Here is a 19,710-nt window from a genome sequence, read left to right as displayed (position 1 = left end):
CAGGTACAGCATTGGTTTTGGAAGCGGAAGCTTGTCCAGAGCTGGAAGAACAACCTTAAGGTGTGACAAGGGCGTGAAATTTCCATGTCTATTGTGCCCTTGCCCTCTCTGCTGGAAATGCAAACAAGGGTACAAATTAGGGATAATAGCAGTGAGGGCGGTTGTGATGTAAACACGTGTCAATCAGGAACTGTCTGAGATTATGACATTCACTTCATGCAGATCACTCAACAGTCATCGGGTACCGATTTTCAGTCCTTGCAGACCAGATCTGCATTTGAGCATGTAATTGGGAAGAGCATGGGAACTGGAGCATTGCCAGTAGTGGTGGCAGTGCCCTAAAAGCGGGGGGACCACAGGCAGCCGAATTGTGGCCCCGTCCCCATGCCATGCCACCCCCAAGGCCCCACCCCACCCCTTCTCCCCGAACCCCCACCCTCATGCCGTACATTCCCCCCCGAGGCCCCGGCCTTGCACTGCCCCTTTTCCCCAAGGCCCCTCCCTTGCACCGCCCCTTCCCCAAAGACACTGCCCCAGCACCATCTCTTCCCCTGAGGCCCCACCCCCCTGAGGCCCTCACCCCATCGCTCACCCATACTTGTTCTGGAGCTCCTGGACATTGCTGGTGCTTTCTGGAGCTCCTGGACATTGCCGGTGCTTAATTTGTGTCAGGGCTTGCCAAGGCTGAGCCCCGGCACCTCTGGGCTTGGCAGTTCAGAGCCCTGGCACCTCTGGGCTTGGCAGTTCAGAGCTCCGGCACCTCTGGGGTTGCCACGTCAGTTATGAAAGTAAAAACATGGCTTGAGCCCCAGCACTTATTTCATTGCAAATGAAGCACTGCCCATTGCCAACCCTCCAAGCCAACTACTTACTCCAAATGTCAGTCAGAAAAACAGAGCGGGGTGGGAGGAAGAAGAAGATTCAGAGAGAATGCTAGTGTAACTGCACTTTGGCATTTCCAGTGATTCAAAGCATAAACAGGAGGGGTTTAAAAGCACAGCCATATAGTCATATACAGCTCCATAATGCACTAAGAGCTGCATTCCTATTTAACATCCCTGCACCCCCTCCCCACCCTGCACCCTAATCCATTTGATACTCTGGGCCAGAGACTGAGCTCTGTTGCAACCCCAGTGATGTCAATGGAGTTACTCCAGATTTAAAATCGTGCAAATGATATCATCCTCTGCATGAATTTGCCTCTCTGACATCATCAGACCTGCTGACAAACCTAGTTAGGATTCCACAGACATCTCGCCGATGTACCCCAGCCATTCACTAGAAAGCTGGTTTTGACTGAATGCTAATGGACTCACGTGAGATCGGCTAGCGAGTGTGGATTACAGTTCCGCTTGCGCACACAAATAGCATGGAAAACTCTCGCAGGTGACATAATAGGAAACCATTACAGTCTCTCTTATACGACGAGCGAGGTTTTTATTTGCATTTAATACACATTTCTTGGTTTCAGCTGGTTCCTCGCCACAATTTGCTGCCTGTGCATTTTCCAGAGAGATTTTTTTTTCCCCATTGCAATTTTTCAATTTGTTCTTGGTCTTGGCATCACAGAGAAACTGAATGAGAAAGATCAAAAAAGCCATAAAGCTGCAGCCTTTCCTCCCTACATACTTTGCTTTACATTTACAGCTTCTCTGCAAAAAGTCCTACAAAGTGTTTCCCCCACTCCTCCTGCACTTGGAAAGCTTGAGACACCTTCTGCTCGCATGGAGAGGTGAATCAGATACCACAAGAGACTCCCAGGTGCCATGGTGGTGGGTGCAATGTAAAAACCTAACTAGGCAGAACAAAAGTTGTGCCACATTGAATCAACAGGGGTCGCTCTAACCAGAGAGGTTTTCTGGCTTGGGCTTTTTACTGTGCCAGGGAAAGAGAGCTTTAAATAGCATTTGGGGATCCACAGTGCATCCTTGGCCCACCTAACTCATGCCTTCCTCCTGCCACGCTGCTCATATTAGGGGCAACACTAGCTGTCTGCATTCCCCCCAGTGGATGGGGTTTGCAAGCACTTTGCAACTCAACAGCACTGGGTAGGGTGACCAGATATCCCGATTTTATAGGGACAGTCTCGATATTTGGGGCTTTGTCTTATATAGGTGCCTATTACCCCCCACCCCTATCCCGATTTTTCACGCTTGCTCTCTGGTCACCCGAACTCTGGGTTACATCTGACAGACTCCACCAAGGAATCATCTAGCCTGCCCATTCCAGACCCCAAGATTTGTGATCCCTCCCACTAAGCCACAGAACTTCCCCCTCATGTTTCTAAGTCAGGCGGTATTACTGTCATGGTCATCATGGCTTTCACACAACACACAAAACTGCCCATTTGCCAAAGTAAAAACAACAATCTCAGCAAAAGCAATGCAAACTCCAAACTCTCGGCCAGTTTTCCTTGCTTACTGCTGCTGCTCCGAGGAAAGGCTGGGAGGTACATGCGACCCAGCTTGCTGCCGTAGGGACGAGAGGGCAGGAGGCAAGAAGGGTGAGGGCCATGGCTGTAGCCAGCACTAGCCTACTTTGGGGCTGAGCAGGCAGACAAGACCGCTCAGAGCAGCAGCAGGGAGAGAAGGGAAGACAAAACATGAGAGAACGAAGGCCTGACTTTCCCAAAGAGAACAAAAAGAAAAGAAGTACTTGTGGCACCTTAGAGACTAACAAATTAACAAACTAGTGCCACAAGTCCTCCTTTTCTTTTTGCGAATACAGACTAACACGGCTGCTACTCTGAAACCAAAGAGAACAGCACTGTTGCCTCAAGGCGCCAGGGTGTAGTCTACTTTCTCTTGGATTCCTCAGGTTGATTCTCCCTCTCTTATCATCCTTGCTTCTGCTTCAATCCTATCATAGGAAGCAGGCTGTGGCAGGGAGGTGCCCTGGAGGAGCAGTTTCTGCGGCTGACCTTGACCTTTGGAAGCAGATTCTAAGGACATGTCTCTGTTGGGGGTTTGGCACCGATGTAGCTGTGTGAGTGCAAACCCCCTAGTGTAGACGCACTGTAAACCATCACTTGCATGAATGTGGCTTACTCTGCACGTAACGATTTACCCCAGTGCAATGCATCTGCACTAGGAGTTCATAGGTGCATCTTTGGTGGCGTGGTCACTCCCTGTGTAAAACCCCCCAACTAAGACAAGGGCTTGGTTAACTAATATATATTCTGATCTCCGCAGCATGAGTTCTGTTTTCCCTCCGTGGACAACATTTCAGTTTATCATAACTAAAGAACTACTTGTGGTCATCACCTACAAACTAATTTGCACGAAGAGGAGGAAGGTTGATTCTGCTGAAGCAGACTGCATGGACAAATGGGTGACTGAGAAATAGCCATTTGGCACAGAAACAACGCAGTAAGAAATGCAGAGCTCTTAATTTAGTGGAAGCATTTACATCTGCTAATGTGCTATTCAGTGTTCTGGGAGCTCAGCTGTGCATTGCCCCCTGGAAGCCAGGCTAGAATCTGCCCCTTTCTGTTAGCTCACTGGTTCCCAGGTTGGAGGAATATTGTTAGCTGATGTTGCAGGCCAGTCTGCGGAGCAGTGCTGAAAGGTGTTCCTTTCTGCATTAGGTTGCACTGCTAAGGAATAAAGGCTGGGGGCATAACACCAGAAAATGGGAGGCTATATCGGAGAATGAGCTCAGGTGATCCAAACATTCCTTCCGAAGAAGTTCCAGGATGTTTAAGCTGATTTTATTAAACTTTCTTTGCCTAAATTATCAAAGTGACTAGTCATTTTGGGTGCCCCCAGCTTTGGGTGTCCAATTTGAGACACCTCAGTGGGGCCTGATTTTCAGAAAGCGCTGAGCACCTCTTCCCTCCAAACCAGTCCCCTCTAAGGTGTCTCAAGTTGGGCACTCAAAGAGGAGGTGCCCAGCTTGGCTCGTCACTTTTGAAAATGTAGGCCAAGCTTGTGCTTTAGAATAAAGCTGCTTGCAGGTAATGCCTTGACTTGTGGGGTTTTTCACAGCAGAGTTCCCTAACAAGTTACAGCGCAATTGGGAATGCTTTCCTTCCCTTTCTTCAGGTGTGTGACGAAGCATTTTTACCATTGTTTGATTGATACGGGCCCTTAACCATTAAAATATCCACTCATCAAAGTTAATCTGGCTCCCTTAAATTTGCCATTTTGCTCCCTGAAACATGATGCTTTTTGTCCTGAGGGGGAGAAACAAAACCCAAAACTCTACCAACCCCTTCCACTCTCACCCTTATTTATATGTCTCCAGCTCTCTTTACTTCTCTGATCATTTATGGCCTGAGCCAAAGTGCCACCAGATCAGGTCCTTAGGGATGACTCCTGTGAACTACTGAGCATCCTCAACTCCAACTGAAGCCAATGGGGTTGAAGGTGCTCAGCATCTTGCAGGATCAGGCCATATGTTCCCACTTACGATGCTTTTGGAGGAACTGGGCCAAGCCAAGATGAATACAATATCTTAAGCTGCAGTATTTAACAGTGCTCAATTTTTCCCAGCACTACAGCACTTCAATAAAGTAGGGGCGAGTTCTGCATGTCAACTTTCTGTAGACACTCAGGCAGTGTTGGGAGAAACTCCTTATATCCTCCCCCACCATCCTTATACATCAGTAATATGACTCAGTGCCAGTGTTCAGCACCTTTTATGCTGCCCCTCAATCCGTAACACGAGAGGTGAGCACATCTCTTAGCAGCCTGGGAAAGAAGACACTTACCTTTCTTGGTTTCACTTTGTCATGGTAGTCGTACTGAAAAATGCCCTTGTAGCTAAGTCCTAACCACCAAGGAATTCCCTGCTTGTCCTAGGAGATAAAATAGAGGGAATGACATTGTATGGGAGGGGGATGCTCCGGACACTCCCTGGCAGGAGCTGCGGAAGCTACCTCAAAGGGGGGGGGCCCACTGGGGCACAAACCCTGGCCCCACCCCCGCACCGCCCCTTCCTCACAGGCCCCACCTCCATGTCGTCCCTTCTCCCCAGGTCCCCACCCTTGTACTGCCCCTTCCCCTAAGACTCCGCCCCAATGCTGCCTCTTCCCCCAAGGCTCCAACCCCATGCCACCTCTTCCCCCCCAAGACCCCGTCCCCACTCACCTCTTCCCTTCAAGACCCCACCCCTGCTTGCTCCTCTCTGCTCCCTCTCTCCCGTTGCTCGCCCTTACAGCTGGTAAAAGGTGGGGGGGCTGTGGCCCCCTGGTCCCCTCTGTTCAGGTGCCCCTGCTCCCTGGCCCAATATTCAAGGGAAGGATTTCTCTGTGTGTGAAAGGGATCATCCCATACCATGCCAGAGGATCCGTGGGTCACAAAGAGCCCATGAACATGGAGAAGATCCCTGGCACTTTTATCTTGGGCATATAATAGCTTATGGAATGCACCAAATCGCATCAAATTACTAAAAGAACATCCCCACAGAAGGATCTCCTTGGGTCCCCCTTGCAATGATTCATCCTCTCTGCTGCCCCCCTTCCTGCAAATGTCTCAGTCTGAACACTGCTCTGTCTGGCCTTGGAGATTGGAGGGGGTGAAACCCAATAGCGCAGCTGACTTGGATTATGTGTGGGAACCCTGACATCAGTCAATAAAATGCAGTGCTAATGGGATCCGATGGCTACCAAGCGATAAGGTCTGACAGACTTGGACTCAAATGCTTTCCATCTGAGTATGCCAGAAAACTATTTTATGGAGTAATGAGTGATATTTGATACAAGCTCTGTTTAGATTTAGTGAACTGCAACCCTCAGTGAAACGATTCCAATTTGCCAAGATGCTGAAGAAGGGCAGGGGGAAAAAATAGCAAAAACAAAAAACAAATTATGCGGCAAGGTGGAAAATGACTATACTAAGCAGCAACACGGGAATCACACCTCCTAACTGCAGTGTAGCCGTACCCTAGGTCTGATTCACAGGCCACCCAGTGTAATAGTTGCTAGCTGACAACTGACACACACTCACCAATCGAGAGGAGTTCACTGGAACAACCCTCAGTAGTAAGTACTATGCACAGCAGCAAGCATTTGCAGGTTTGGGCACCAAAACCCAAATCATTCCCTGCAACTTCCACCACTGAAGTCAATGGAAGCTGGGTGTGCAGGAGACCCTGCCCTGTGACAAGGGATGGGCAAACCATTTCAGGTCAGCAAGATGTAGCCAACAGAGTCCTACTATCTGACTTGTGGCTGCCCTTCTCTGAATACAGGGCGTGGGGAGGGGGACGGGCCAGGGAGATCATATTTAGGGTATTTATTGTCAAATTGTATCTATTGTATCATAAGTGTGCAAGAGACTTTGTAGATGTACAAGAAAGTAATGTCCTTGTACCTAAAACCAGGTAGGTCAGTACAGATAATGATGCGAGCCTTCAAAACTCCGTGGGTGCTGAACAGGGGGAAATACTCCGGGGACAGCAAAGGTAGCTTCCTTTTTTATGTTTACTGATATCACTTGTTAAAAACCTCCACTGCTGGGCAGGCCTGGAAGTGATAGAGGCGAGATCATGAGTCCACCTTGGTGGCGGATTGCTAAACAAACGGGGTGAGCCTGGAAGAGGGATTTAATGAGGGAGAATCCCAGCATGAAATCCAGTCAGAAGACTGCAAGCTGGAGTCAATTGCTCCAGCCCTAGTGGAGGGGATGCTGGAATTTTATCTTGAAGAACAGGATTTTCCTCTACTGAACTGTATTTACCAAACAGTCACTGAATAGTTGAAACAAAGTTTATCTTAACAAAGGAAGTGAAACAGTACTTTCAGGAAAGTGCAGTGTAAACAGAGGCCAGAATTTTTGTCACCATCATCAGTTTAATTCAGTAAATGCCCTTTGTCGGTGGCACATACCTTTACTGCATAATAATGGACTCCATACGTTGGGAGGGATTCTACAATGCTCATGTAACTGCAGAATGAAACATAAGAAGAATAACAAGACTGAGGAGTGGGGTTCTCCCGAAAAAGCATCTGCTTAAAAAAAAGAAGTTACTAGACAGGAGACATAGTTATGTGCAGAATTTACAGCCCAGTGTAGACTATCTCCTAGCAAACAAAGGTCGCTCCCCAGCATTGTCCTTCCAACTTACTTTACAATTGCTTGGCCTCTTGTCTGACCACTCAGTTTCTTGTAATGCTCGATGACTCTGTCCTCGCTGCAAAGGGAGACATAGAATCTTGTTATTTTTATCTCAGCTCAATAAACAGAAAAGATTTCAATAGGGGAACAGGCATTTCTGTTACCTACGGCTACCAGCCTGGGAAACTAAGAGGGTGTGTAACAGAGACTATCCAGAATGGGACTGTATTCAGCCCCAGAGAAAAGGAAGCCAATGTAGAATACAAGATGGGATTGCAAAGAGAAAGGTTTCTGGATGGTGCTAGTTTTGTTAAGGGAAATGGGATCGACTCCCACAGACTTTCTTCTCTGTGCCTCAGTCTCCTCCTCGTTGGGTTTTGTTTTGTTTACAAGAATGCAAGTTTTGTCTCGAGACAAACTGTGGTCCTGTGTTCCCCTTGCAGGCCTGAAGGAGCCTCTTGGCCAGCTGAGCTACTGACACTCACAGCAGGCTGGGTCCCGAGCCTTCAGGAGCACAACTCAGTCCTCATTGCTACTGTACAGAGGATAAAACCATGTATGGGAGTCAGCTTCACTACAGAGAGCAGGCTTGAGGCTTGTTATTACTAAGGGCCAATCTCTTAGCATGCACAGAGCTACAGAGTAAGCCAGACTTGTAACTCCATCCTTAACTGCCTGTATTGTCCCCCACTAGTGAAGCGGATATGGATCACAGAAGGTCATAGAACCAGGGTGATGTGAGCTATACTATGAGTATGAGCGGCACTCTCAAGGGCAAATTATAGACCACATTTGGATCTCAGTGACATGGGTCTCCTTTGATTTCAATGAAAAGTCACTCCTGATTTCCACCCATGTAACAGAACAGCCCAGCCCGATTACCCTCTCAAACTGGTTTTATATTGGTGTAGCTCCAGTGGGCCAGCCTGATTCTCTCACCTGCATCAGTGTAAATCAGGAATAATGTCAAAGAAGTCACTTGAATTACACCAGTGTAAACCGGTCTGAGAGCAGAATCAGGTCCTCAGGTGTAAATTGGAATCTCCTGGCCTTTGTGCCTTTTCACTGAGGGGAAGATTCTCTGCTGTGCTTTTGGTATGTCTACACTGCAGTTAGACACCCACAGCTGGTGGGCTGCAGATCCACCTCGCAGGGTCCCAGAGCCCACGCTCCACCTGAGCCTGAATGGCTATACCACAATTAAACAGCCCTGCAAGCCAGAGTCAGCTGGCACGGGCCAGAGGTGGGGTTTCAATTGCAATGTAGACATACCCTCAGACGCACAGCATAGAACTCACAGCCCAGGAGGAGGCTAACGTGTCTTTCAGCCAACTTTGTGCCCTCCCAGTCCTGGGCTGCTCTAGGGGCTACATAAGCCTCTGGCATAACTCAGCCAGCCTTGGAGGCCTGTCTAAGTTATGGCAGCCTCCCTGCAGGCCACAGCACTGTCTGGAAATTCTGCAGAGCTGCATGCTGTGGCCCTGTCCCCAGCACACACCCCTATCCAGAGCTTGCAATAGAGTTATCAGGATGCAGCCTTATGGCTGTGCACCAGTGAGTAGGGTTGCCATCTTTCTAATTGCTGGTAACCGGACCCCCCATGGCCCTGCCCCCAAGGACCCGCCTCTTCCCCCAAGGCCTGGCTCCAGGCCCCACCCCTGACTGCCTTCCCCCCAAACCCTGTCCCCATTGCTTGCTCCTCTCCCTCCCTCTCCCACATTGCTCGCTGCAAGTTGGAGGTAGCCTCAGCTGAGCAGGGGCTGGCTTAGGTTAATGACCCAGTGACAGTGCCTCCCCCTTCCCTGTGGTAACTGGACTTTTGGTTCAGTTCCCATTTAGGGTTGCCGGGTCCCCTTTTTGACTAGACTTTCCGGTCAAAAACCTGGCACTTAGCAACCCTAAACGGCACCCGGACACAGAAGCCAAAAACCAGACTGTCTGGGTAAAACCTGGATAGGTGGCAACCCCACAGTGCCTGCCCTGAGGGAATCCTCCCTCCAGCAGGAACTGAATCTTTTGAGGCCCCTTTATGCTTCTCCTGTCCTTTTACGTGGTGTAAACGGCCAGGTTGGGGTGGAGTGGGGTGGGTGATGAACTCACCCCAAGTACTTAGAGACCCCGGTCCTGGAGGCTTTGTGGAAATCTTTGCAAAACATTTCACTTAGTAACAGTTCTGCTTACATAACAGTGTCTTCTCCTCTCTTTCCCCTTGTGTTTATTATTGCGCCAGAACCATGCGTGTGGAGACAGGATCTTTGTTGCAAAGGCGCTCACCTACCCCTGCAGTGCAGAGCTCAGCTGAAATCATAACCCCCTGTCTGTGACATCACAATGGTAGTGACCATGAGATGGTCAAGTTCAGGATCCTGACACAGGGAAGAAAGGAGAGCAGCAGAATACGGACCCTGGACTTCAGAAAAGCAGACTTTGACTCCCTCAGGGAGCTGATGGGCAAGATCCCCTGGGAGAATAACATGAGGGGGAAAGGAGTCCAGGAGAGCTGGCTGTATTTTAAAGAATTCTTATTGAGGTTACAGGGACAAACCATCCTGATGTGTAGAAAGAATAGTAAATATGGCAGGCGACCGGCTTGGCTTAACAGTGAAATCCTTGCTGATCTTAAATACAAAAAAGAAGCTTACAAGAAGTGGAAGATTGGACAAATGACCAGGGATGAGTATAAAAATATTGCTCGGGCATGCAGGAGTGAAATCAGGAAGGCCAAATCACACCTGGAGTTGCAGCTAGCAAGAGATGTTAAGAGTAACAAGAAGGGTTTCTTCAGGTATGTTAGCAACAAGAAGAAAGTCAAGGAAAGTGTGGGCCCCTTACTGAATGAGGGAGGCAACCTAGTGACAGAGGATGTGGAAAAAGCTAATGTACTCAATGCTTTTTTTGCCTCTGTCTTCACGAACAAGGTCAGCTCCCAGACTACTGCACTGGGCAGCACAGCATGGGGAGGAGGTGACCACCCCTCTGTGGAGAAAGAATGGTTCGGGACTATTTAGAAAAGCTGGACGTGCACAAGTCCATGGGGCCGGATGCACTGCATCCCAGAGTGCTAAAGGAGTTGGCGGATGTGATTGCAGAGCCATTGGCCATTATCTTTGAAAACTCATGGCGATCAGGGGAGGTCCCGGACGACTGGAAAAAGGCTAATGTAGTGCCCATCCTTAAAAAAGGGAAGGAGGAGGATCCTGGGAACTACAGGCCAGTCAGCCTCACCTCAGTCCCTGGAAAAATCATGGAGCAGGTCCTCAAGGAATTAATTCTGAAGCACTTAGAGGAGAGGAAAGTGATCAGGAACAGTCAGCATGCATTCACCAAGGGCAAGTCATGCCTGACTAATCTAATTGCCTTCTATGACGAGATAACTGGCTCTGTGGATGAAGGGAAAGCAGTGGACGTGTTGTTCCTTGACTTTAGCAAAGCTTTTGACACGGTTTCCCACAGTATTCTTGCCAGCAAGTTAAAGAAGTATGGGCTGGATGAATGGACTATAAGGTGGATAGAAAGCTGGCTATATTGTCGGGCTCAACGGGTAGTGATCCATGGCTCCATGTCTAGTTGGCAGCCGGTATCAAGTGGAGTGCCCCAAGGGTCAGTCCTGGGGCCGGTTTTGTTCAATATCTTCATAAATGATCTGGAGGATGGTGTGGATTGCACCGTCAGCAAGTTTGCAGATGACACGAAACTGGGAGGAGAGGTAGATACGCTGGAGGGTAGGGATAGGATACAGAGGGACCTAGACAAATTGGAGGATTGGGCCAAAAGAAATCTGATGAGGTTCAACAAGGACAAGTGCAGAGTCCTGCACTTAGGAAGGAAGAACCCAATGCACAGCTACAGACTAGGGACCGAATGGCTCGGCAGCAGTTCTGCAGAAAAGGACCTAGGGGTTACAGTGGACGAGAAGCTGGATATGGGTCAACAGTGTGCCCTTGTTGCCAAGAAGGCCAATGGCATTTTGGGATGTATAAGTAGGGGCATTGCCAGCAGATCGAGGGACGTGATTGTTCCCGTCTATTCGACACTGGTGAGGCCGCATCTGGAGTACTGTGTCCAGTTTTGGGCCCCACACTACAAGAAGGATGTGGAAAAATTGGAAAGAGTCCAGCGGAGGGCAACAAAAATGATTAGGGGACTGGAACACATGAGTTATGAGGAGAGGCTGAGGGAACTGGGGATGTTTAGTCTACGGAAGAGAAGAATGAGGGGGGATTTGATAGCTGCTTTCAACTACCTGAAAGGGGGTTCCAAAGAGGATGGCTCTAGACTGTTCTCAGTGGTAGCAGATGACAGAACAAGGAGTAATGGTCTCAAGTTGCAGTGGGGGAGATTTAGGTTGGATATTAGGAAAAACTTTTTCACTAGGAGGGTGGTGAAACACTGGAATGCGTTACCTAGGGAGGTGGTGGAATCGCCTTCCTTAGAAGTTTTTAAGGTCAGGCTTGACAAAGCTCTGGCTGGGATGATTTAATTGGGGATCGATCCTGCTTTGAGCAGGGGGTTGGACTAGATGACCTCCTGAAGACCCTTCCAATCCTGATATTCTATGATTCTATGATTCAATTAGCTGCCATGCAGAGGACAGATCACTGTGACACCTTAAACAGGTGGGGAATCAGAAGCTTGAACGAAGGAGGTGAAGACCCTGTTTTCATAGAAATCATCCCTAATTTGGTCACCTGAGGAGGGCTCCCCCAGCCAGCAAGCCCAGAATCCTTAGGCAGGCTCCCGAACAAGTAATCTGGATGGCTGATGTAATATGGGAGCATGTTACTGGCACTTTGCCGTAATGGAACATTTCAAAAAATAACACAAAGGGAAGGCGGAAAAACAAAGACAAACAAGCAGACAAGGGGGAAAAGGGGTAGGATCATTTCTAAGGAGAAGATTTTTCAAGTCCGCTGCTCTTTAACGTCCCTGCCATCGGTTTGTGTGCAAGTGACTTACTTTCCTCATTTATTCCCTCAGGCTATGTCTACATGGGCACTTTTGTGGCTAAATTTGTCGCTCAGAAGTGTGAGAAAACACCCCCCTGAACAACAAACATTTTAGTGATGAAAAGCGCCAGTGTGGACTTTGTCGGCAGGAGCCGCGCTCCGGTTGAGGAAGCTACCGTCCCTCGTTGGGGGTGGTCTTATTTTGCGGCTGGGAAAGCTCTCTCCCGGCGATGAAGAACAGCCACAGAGCGCACCTGACAATGGTGTGGCTGCAGTGGCACAGCCATGCTGTTGTAAAGTGCGCTGTGTTGATGTAGCCTTAGGTGTGATTCCCCCACTAGTCCTGCCGAAATAACAGGTAAATAAAAAAAGCCTGTAAACGTCAGTCAGCCAATGGGCACGACGGGGGTGGGTCTCAGAGCCCGGGCTCCTTCCCCATCCCAAACCTCTACAATGCTACTTTTAGCCCCGCAGCCCCAGCCCCTGCTAGCCCAAGTCAGCAGAGCTGGGCCCTGAGACTTGGTGCTGCGGGTTTTTTTATTGCAGTGTAGACATACCCAATGTGCACTGCAGTGAGGTCGCCTGCAAAGGGTGCTGCTGTTTGGGCAGGGAAAGGAGTGTGTTTGCTCTCCTGACAAATGTCGCAGAGTAAATGTCACATACAGAAAGTGATAGCCTTAGATTCAACAGCCTAAGAGCCAAATTCTGGCCTTGCATTCGTGCAGGTGGCTCCCACTGAAATCATGTGTGACATCTGAAGGCAGAGTCTGGCCCTTACCATGTAATAGTCACAGACAAGATTAACGTCTGGAACAATCATTGAGTTACATGACTACACAAATGCTGGACGGTCTCCAGGCTACATCATTCCCGCTGATAAAGAAGAACAAAGAGGACTTATAGTCCTTTGAAATGTCCTTGTAAGCCCGGTATTACTTAGGGGCCTGATTTGCCTCTGCTTCAGATAGATCAGGAGTGACTACACAGAAATCAATGGAGTTACCCCAGTGTGTCGCATGAGAGCAGAACCAGCCTGCTGCGTGCTGCTTTGCTTTGGTTTTTGTTCTTTGTAGTTCAAATCCATCCCTGATGTTAACTTCATTCACTTCACTCCCACGGCTGGACATATCCTCCTATCTGTGTATTGCCCTGTGCAATGCCTCTGAGTTTTGTTTGCTTTTGTTACAAATTATTAAAATACATAAAATAACGGAATGTTTCTTACATCATTTCCCCCTGGGCGTGGAAGCTAATCAATGGCACATTTTCCTGAAAAGCAAAGCCCTGTCTTTAGAGAGCCGCCTCAAAAGGCAGTGTGGTCCCTGGCTGAGGCACTAGAGTAGGAGTCAGAAGACCTGCATTCTATTCCTGGCTCTGACTCAGCCTGCTGGTTGAACTCTGCCAAACCACGTCATCTCCCCGTGCCTCAGTTTCCCCAGCAGTAAAATGCTTGGCGATCTACAGAAGAAATGTGATATATAAGAGTATTATTCCTCCTCCCTTCAGTTCTCTCTCTTTTGCACCAGATAATAAAACCTGGATTACACTGATGCCATGAAAGTATCCTGCCTTACAGACCCCTCTTTCATATAACGTATTTTTTGCGTCTTCTTTTTCATTACCACTGCCACATGCAAGATATAATCAGACACAGGGGCTAATTTCTGTCTCCAGTTTTGCTACAAGGGGGTCACCTCAACATGTGCCAGTGAAAACAAACAAAGTCATTCACTCAACAGGACAAGCCTTAGCAGGGTTAACACAAATTCTCATCTATCCTTTCAGCTGCTCATCTTTTAGCTAACTGTTACTGACAGCTAGGCAAGTGCTGGGGCATTGGCTGGGAACACCTGCTGGTATCACGGTTACAGCACTGACTCCAGATTGTCGCCATCTCAGTGACATATAAGCTCAGACATAGCACATGACAGTGACAGCAGCCACTTAACAAAGTGACTAATGCTTTGGTATTGATGAAATAACATGAAGCTGAAGTCTGCTTGTCAGCTACTAAACATTTCCTATGAATGCTACAGAAGAACCATTTATGTGAATGATATCCTGCAGGAAAGATCTTATAAGCATGCAGATCAAGAATTCCCTTGGCCCTCGCAGCTTATAGAAATAGAAAGTAGGCAACTTGTAAGCAAGCATCGGGCCAGAATTCCAAAAGAGCTCGGGGCCAGATTTCCAAGTGCTAAGCTCCCAAAATCAGGGCCAGACTTTCAAAAGTATTCAGCTCCCATCATGCTGAGCTGTTCTTAATACCTGATCGCTTCTTTCTGGTGCCTTACTGAAAATCTGGCCCACAGTTCTTCCATTGCTATCAGTGCTTTATAGATTTCAACTCTATATCCTGCTGAATACCTACATTCAGGGATGGATTAAGGTGGAGGAACTATAAACCCATGTTTAGGGCTCCAGCTTCTGTAGTTGCATGGTGAGACCAGAATCTCCACATTCATTTTAAAAAATCATCGCGCTAGCCCTCATGAATGCAAAGAAAAGCTTGCAAATGTAACCCAAACTGATGCCTGCCTGAGTCTGCAGAGAGCCTGAAACAAAAGCTCCAAGAGATGTGAATTGTCCCATTCATCTTTACTCTGAAGTCTGCTGCCACCGCAAGGAGGGGTGGGGCCATGGTGTGGGGGCAGGGCAACAGCATGGGGACAGTGCCATGAAAGTCTGTGTAGAGTATGCCTAAGATCCCAGACTAACTTAATTCAGTCCTGCCTACACTTAAATGTCCAGCACTTGTCACACTTGTGTCTCTATACCTATTCCAACTTAAATTCAATGAGAGCTGTAGGGGGTTTGCTGCCACCACAGCTGAGAGGTGTGACACCCAGTGCTGGCAGACAAATTCACGTTAGCTCAGCTAAAAATAGCAACAGGGATGTTGAGGCACAGCTGATGGCTCGGGCTACCCACCCAAGCCCACTTGACTCCCTGGGTCTGAGCTTGGGGGGTTAGCCCAGCCAATGCCACAACACCCACACTGCTATTTGCAGTGCGCTAGCTCAAGCTGACTTAGTGCAATTCTGTCTACCTGCGCTGGGAATCACACCTCCGAAATACAGTGCAAACAGACCCAAGGTGATCGGCACTTCTCAGGGTTTGGCCCAGAGGAAGAAGATACATGGACACAATTACTAAAGTAGTGGCAGCTATGTAAAGGTGCCAAACTTTTAGTTTCTGTTCATACTGAGTTCACATGTAGCTGCATTATTATATACGGGTGAAGCTAGAAGTGGTCATATAAAAATCTGCAGTGGGTGAATATACACATACAACCAACATAGCTCTTTTGAGTCTTACCAATGCGGTTATAACTTTATAATCATTTTAGTTCGTTTTTAGGACATGAAAAATAAGTCAACAAAAGCAATTGAAAGAACACTTTAAACATTGCCTTGTAATGCTGGAAACGCACACAGCATAGCCCTGTGCTAATGCAGGAGAACCCAAGCATGAAACTGATTGCAAATGGCAAAGAGAAGTGTGAAATCTGCTTTCACCGTAAAATCTCAGTCAGAAACCAAAAACAGGGGCACAGCAGAAATGTCGAAAAGTAAATTAGAGTTAAAAATTCTTTCCGTTTAGATCATCTGCCATTTGACCAATATTTCAGAGAAGCGACTGTGGGCCTGATTTCCCGTCAGAGGTTACAGTAGGTGGGTGAACATTTGGAGGACAAAAAACTGTCATTAAAAATAATGAACAGTACATGTGATAAAGTTGTGTAAGAACTTGGGCAGTCAAGTGAAACCAGGATCACAAGGGATTCTAATGGCTAAAATCACTTGGTTTATTACCCTATCGAAAAAAATGAACTTTTTAAACCTGGAACCTGTTCCTACATCCCTTTAACCTGGAGCCTGTTCCTGCATCCCTTATTCCTATGACTTTAACTTACTTGTGCGAGGACTCCCATTAACTTACATTTGACTATGAGGAAGGATTTGTCTTTTGCTAATTGCTGTAAATCATAGTATTTTAAACAGATTATCTGGCTTGACCAGCGTGACTCAATCTAAATTCCAGACCAAGGGAGTGTGCATAGGAGGAAATAGGTTACCAGGCCTTTGTTGTTAAAGTCTCTGCTCTTGCACTGAGCCAGGAGTTTGGCAAGATCGGGGTGCGGGGGGGAGAAGAGAGCTCAGTGACTGGCTGTGTGTGTACAGGGGAAAAAGCAAAATCCATGGCTGGACCAAAATCCAATGGACTGGGGAAAGCTGGGACCTAGGGCTCTGAGCTGGTGGATTGAGGGACGATGATGATCAGGCTTGGCGAGGATGGGCAATGGACTCTGGAGTGGTGAATGAACTGTCCAGTTTCCTCTGGGAAAGGAAAGAGACCCGACCAAGAGGCAGAATGTGTGGGTGTATTGGAGGGTAGGTCACGTCTCACCCTGAAGAGGAGACCAAACTCTTGGCCAAAGGAAACAGTAGGCTCCTCAGCTGTTCCCTCCCCCACGCTTCACACATGAGCCCAGCCAGCCCGTGAAAGAAGCAGTGGGTGGTGGGCATCTTCAGCTACATGTTTCAGGTTTTCAAAAAGGTTCAGTGTGCTGGGTCAGACACAGAAGTACTGGCAATCTGCCAGTGCCCCAGCCTATGATTCTGAATTACAGCCTGGGACTCTTCCAACCTCTTCCGAAGAGCTCAGAAAGTGCTTAGCAGCTTTGCAGTTTAGCTCTTGTTCAGCTGTGCACCAGTTGCAGCTAATTCCGGTGATGCAGCCCCGCTAAGAGAAATGGATAGGATCTCCCAGGAATCATAGATCAGAAAATGAAATCCGAATTCCCTGCCATCATCAAATGACCAGGCTGCAGAAACTAAAGGAGTAGCAGATAAGAGAACTATCCTCCCACCGCCAGGCTTGGGGAGCCCGATTCTTTAAGGACAAACATGAAAGAATCACAAACAGAATCAATCCATCGCCCCATGCTCAAACGGCCTTTCCTCAAACTAATCCCTATCTGCACTGCTGAAAAGGCTGGGAGAGGCAGACAAAGAAGCTATGGTGGTGGTGGGGTGAGCGGTAGGTGGGGTGCTGTGTCTACTCGGACACGCCAACAGATTTTGTTTTCAATGCAATAACTGGAGGAGGAAAACGTAATGCACCACTTAGCACCTACATAGTGCTTAGTATGTTCCGAGCGCTGGATCTGAATGCAGCCTTCCACAAATGGACAGCCCCTGTCTATACAGGAGGAGAATCAGACCCTTTGGAGTTGGTTAGTCCATGCAAACAGGATTTGCAGAATCAGGCCCAACGATTCCTTCTTGCTTCTGGGTTCAATCCTGCTCACCTTCCCCACACCAGCAGTCCCCCAGGGCCCCACTCTCCACTGCTTTGCACCCTGTGTAGCCATTTACACCTGTGCAAAAAGAGCGTAAGGTGGGTATAAGATGCTACCGTACCAAACTGGGAGCACTCTACATCCACGTTGCACAGGTGCAAATAGCTGCATAAGCTACATGTGGAGAATCAGGCCTACTGACTTCAGTGGTAAGGCACTGCATGACTTGCATGAGTAAAGCAAGCAGCATTTGGGTTTCAAATCTCTCCCTTCAGGCTGGGGAGTAGTATTGTACCTATCTGACAGATGCGGAAACTGAGGCACAGAGCGGTTAAAGTGACTTGCCCAAGATCACACTGTAAGTCAATGGCAGAGCCAGGACTAGAGCTCAGGAGGTCCTGGACTTCAGATCTGTTCGCTGGTAGCTAGCCGGGGCGGACTCACAATGGGTGAGACAATTACATGGATAGATAGGTTACCAGTAAGCAAGGGAAGGGTGCTCCTTCAGGGCTTGCGTTGGAAGGGCTGGAAGCTTCTTCAAGTCGGTCTTTACAATTTCATTGCTGAAAGAGAGAGAGTTGAAAAGGCGGATCAGACTACAAGAAAACCACCACAATATCTGATATGACCCAACCCAGCTGGCTGGCTGCTATGGCTCTGCATCTGTTCCTCCTTAACGAAATGCACTGGGCTCTCCTTTCTTCCCTTTCTTTCTTTTAAAGGCAGCGTAGTAATTTTTTCCTCCAGTACCACACTCGGAGCTGAGCTGTCCCAGCTGGCTACATTTGTTCATCTCATATAATCGCCTCAAAATATAAATACCCCCCAATGGTACAATTTCACTGAGCAGCCCTGTGGGTAAATGCATATGGAAAGAGGAGCAGGGGGGAGAAATGGCTGCACAAGGCACCTTTGTTAAAACAATTCCCGTCTGGTGCAAAATGTCGCATTTTGTTGTCATAGCAACACAGGTTGCTTGTTAGCACATCACCACGGTGATCCACTCTTTGCACTGGTTCCTCACTGAGCAGGGGTCCATTTGCGGCCTATGTCCTATTATTCAAAACCCTCCCTGGGATTGGACCCAGCCACCTGAGAGAGTGGCTCCCCCTCCACGACCTCCTCTGGTGGCTGTGTCCCACTGGAACAATGAAACTGCAGACCAATAGGGGGAAGCGGGTGAGCATGGGCGATGAAGGGATTGCAAGAACCGGAGCTCAACTGTGGAACTTACTTTTATAGAATCACAGCAATCCCTCCCCCCAAATAAATAAGAATGTTAAAAATATTCTATAAACCAATCAGGCTGCTTCCACTTCTCCTACAGGCTGGGAAGGAAAAACAGAGAGCAAGAGTGCAAACACTTGTTATTTTGATTTCTATTTTTATATGTAAAAGCCACTCAGATACAATGGTAACAGGGGCAATATAAGACAGTCTGCGTGATGTGAAACGCCAGAGTTAAAACGCTCACCGACTTCCCTCTTAACAGCAATTTTTCCTTCCTCAATAAAATGCGAGTTTGCCATACCCTCTCCTCCCCAAATATCATTTTCTGTATGATTATTTAAAGTTGCTCCTCCTTCTGTTGTGGGTTCTTGATACTCATAGAAGCCTCTAATGCACAGACACAAACACTTTTCTTTGAAGTTAATTGGTGTGCTGTTGAAAGGTGTCGGGCCGACAGCCTTGGAGACCGAAACCCTCTACCCCCCTGCAAAACAGGTACAGAGTAGGCAACAATAGCACAGCCAATGTCATTCACCCCCTGTGGCCCATTCAGTCTTCAGCCTCATTGCTGAGTTATGTGGATGCTTCTCCATTGAAATATGGACTGAAACCACATTTCACTGAAGCTCATTTCACACAAGCTAAATCATAGCCATTTTGTTGAGGACTTTCAGTCCCTATGAAGATGGGCTGGGCTCACATCCATGACACAGAAGGGGGAAAAAAGAACAAACACTAGACACTAATCGATGGTGAGATAGCAAGAAACCTCCCCTTGAGTAATAACTAGGGATCTTACTCTTCTTCACACTGGTGTAAGACTGGAGTCTATTTAAGTCAATAGAGTTACACTGGTGTAAAACCAGTGTAAATGAGATCAGAATTGGCTAGAAGAAAGGTGCTGAGTTAATATACAGTAATAATTTGTGATTAGTTAGTAAGGAAAAATGATGGTGGTATTTAGAAGCCATTCAGAACAGGTAAGAAACTTCACTCTGGAGCCTGGTGACCATCACAGGTGAAGTGATTTGCTAATGAACTATCGCTGGTGAAAGAAGAGATTGTGATGCAACTGACACCACTTTAGACATGTTTCAGAGTAGTAGCTGTGTTAGTCTGTATCCGCAAAAAGAAAAGGAGGACTTGTGGCACCTTAGAGACTAACCAATTT

The 19,710-nt window shown here is 47.8% G+C and overlaps 1 protein-coding gene across 11 annotated transcripts in view; it reads right to left on the bottom strand.

Moving 5' to 3' along the window:
• The window catches only part of FRMD4A (FERM domain containing 4A), a 550,199-nt gene that overhangs the window by 63,896 nt on the left and 466,593 nt on the right, over positions 1 to 19,710 (bottom strand). For all 11 annotated transcript variants that reach the window (XM_043552722.1, XM_043552728.1, XM_043552706.1 and 8 more), the window contains 4 exons: positions 17,789 to 17,872; positions 7,069 to 7,134; positions 6,830 to 6,887; positions 4,712 to 4,798 (listed from right to left, as the gene is read on the bottom strand). In XM_043552722.1, the coding sequence (XP_043408657.1) occupies positions 4,712 to 4,798; positions 6,830 to 6,887; positions 7,069 to 7,134; positions 17,789 to 17,872 (295 nt within the window). The remainder of the gene's footprint in view (positions 1 to 4,711; positions 4,799 to 6,829; positions 6,888 to 7,068; positions 7,135 to 17,788; positions 17,873 to 19,710) is intronic.

This window comes from Chelonia mydas, chromosome 1 (assembly GCF_015237465.2).
Source record: "Chelonia mydas isolate rCheMyd1 chromosome 1, rCheMyd1.pri.v2, whole genome shotgun sequence".
NCBI classification, from domain to species: domain Eukaryota; kingdom Metazoa; phylum Chordata; order Testudines; family Cheloniidae; genus Chelonia; species Chelonia mydas.
This window is presented reverse-complemented; position numbering and strand designations above follow the sequence as displayed.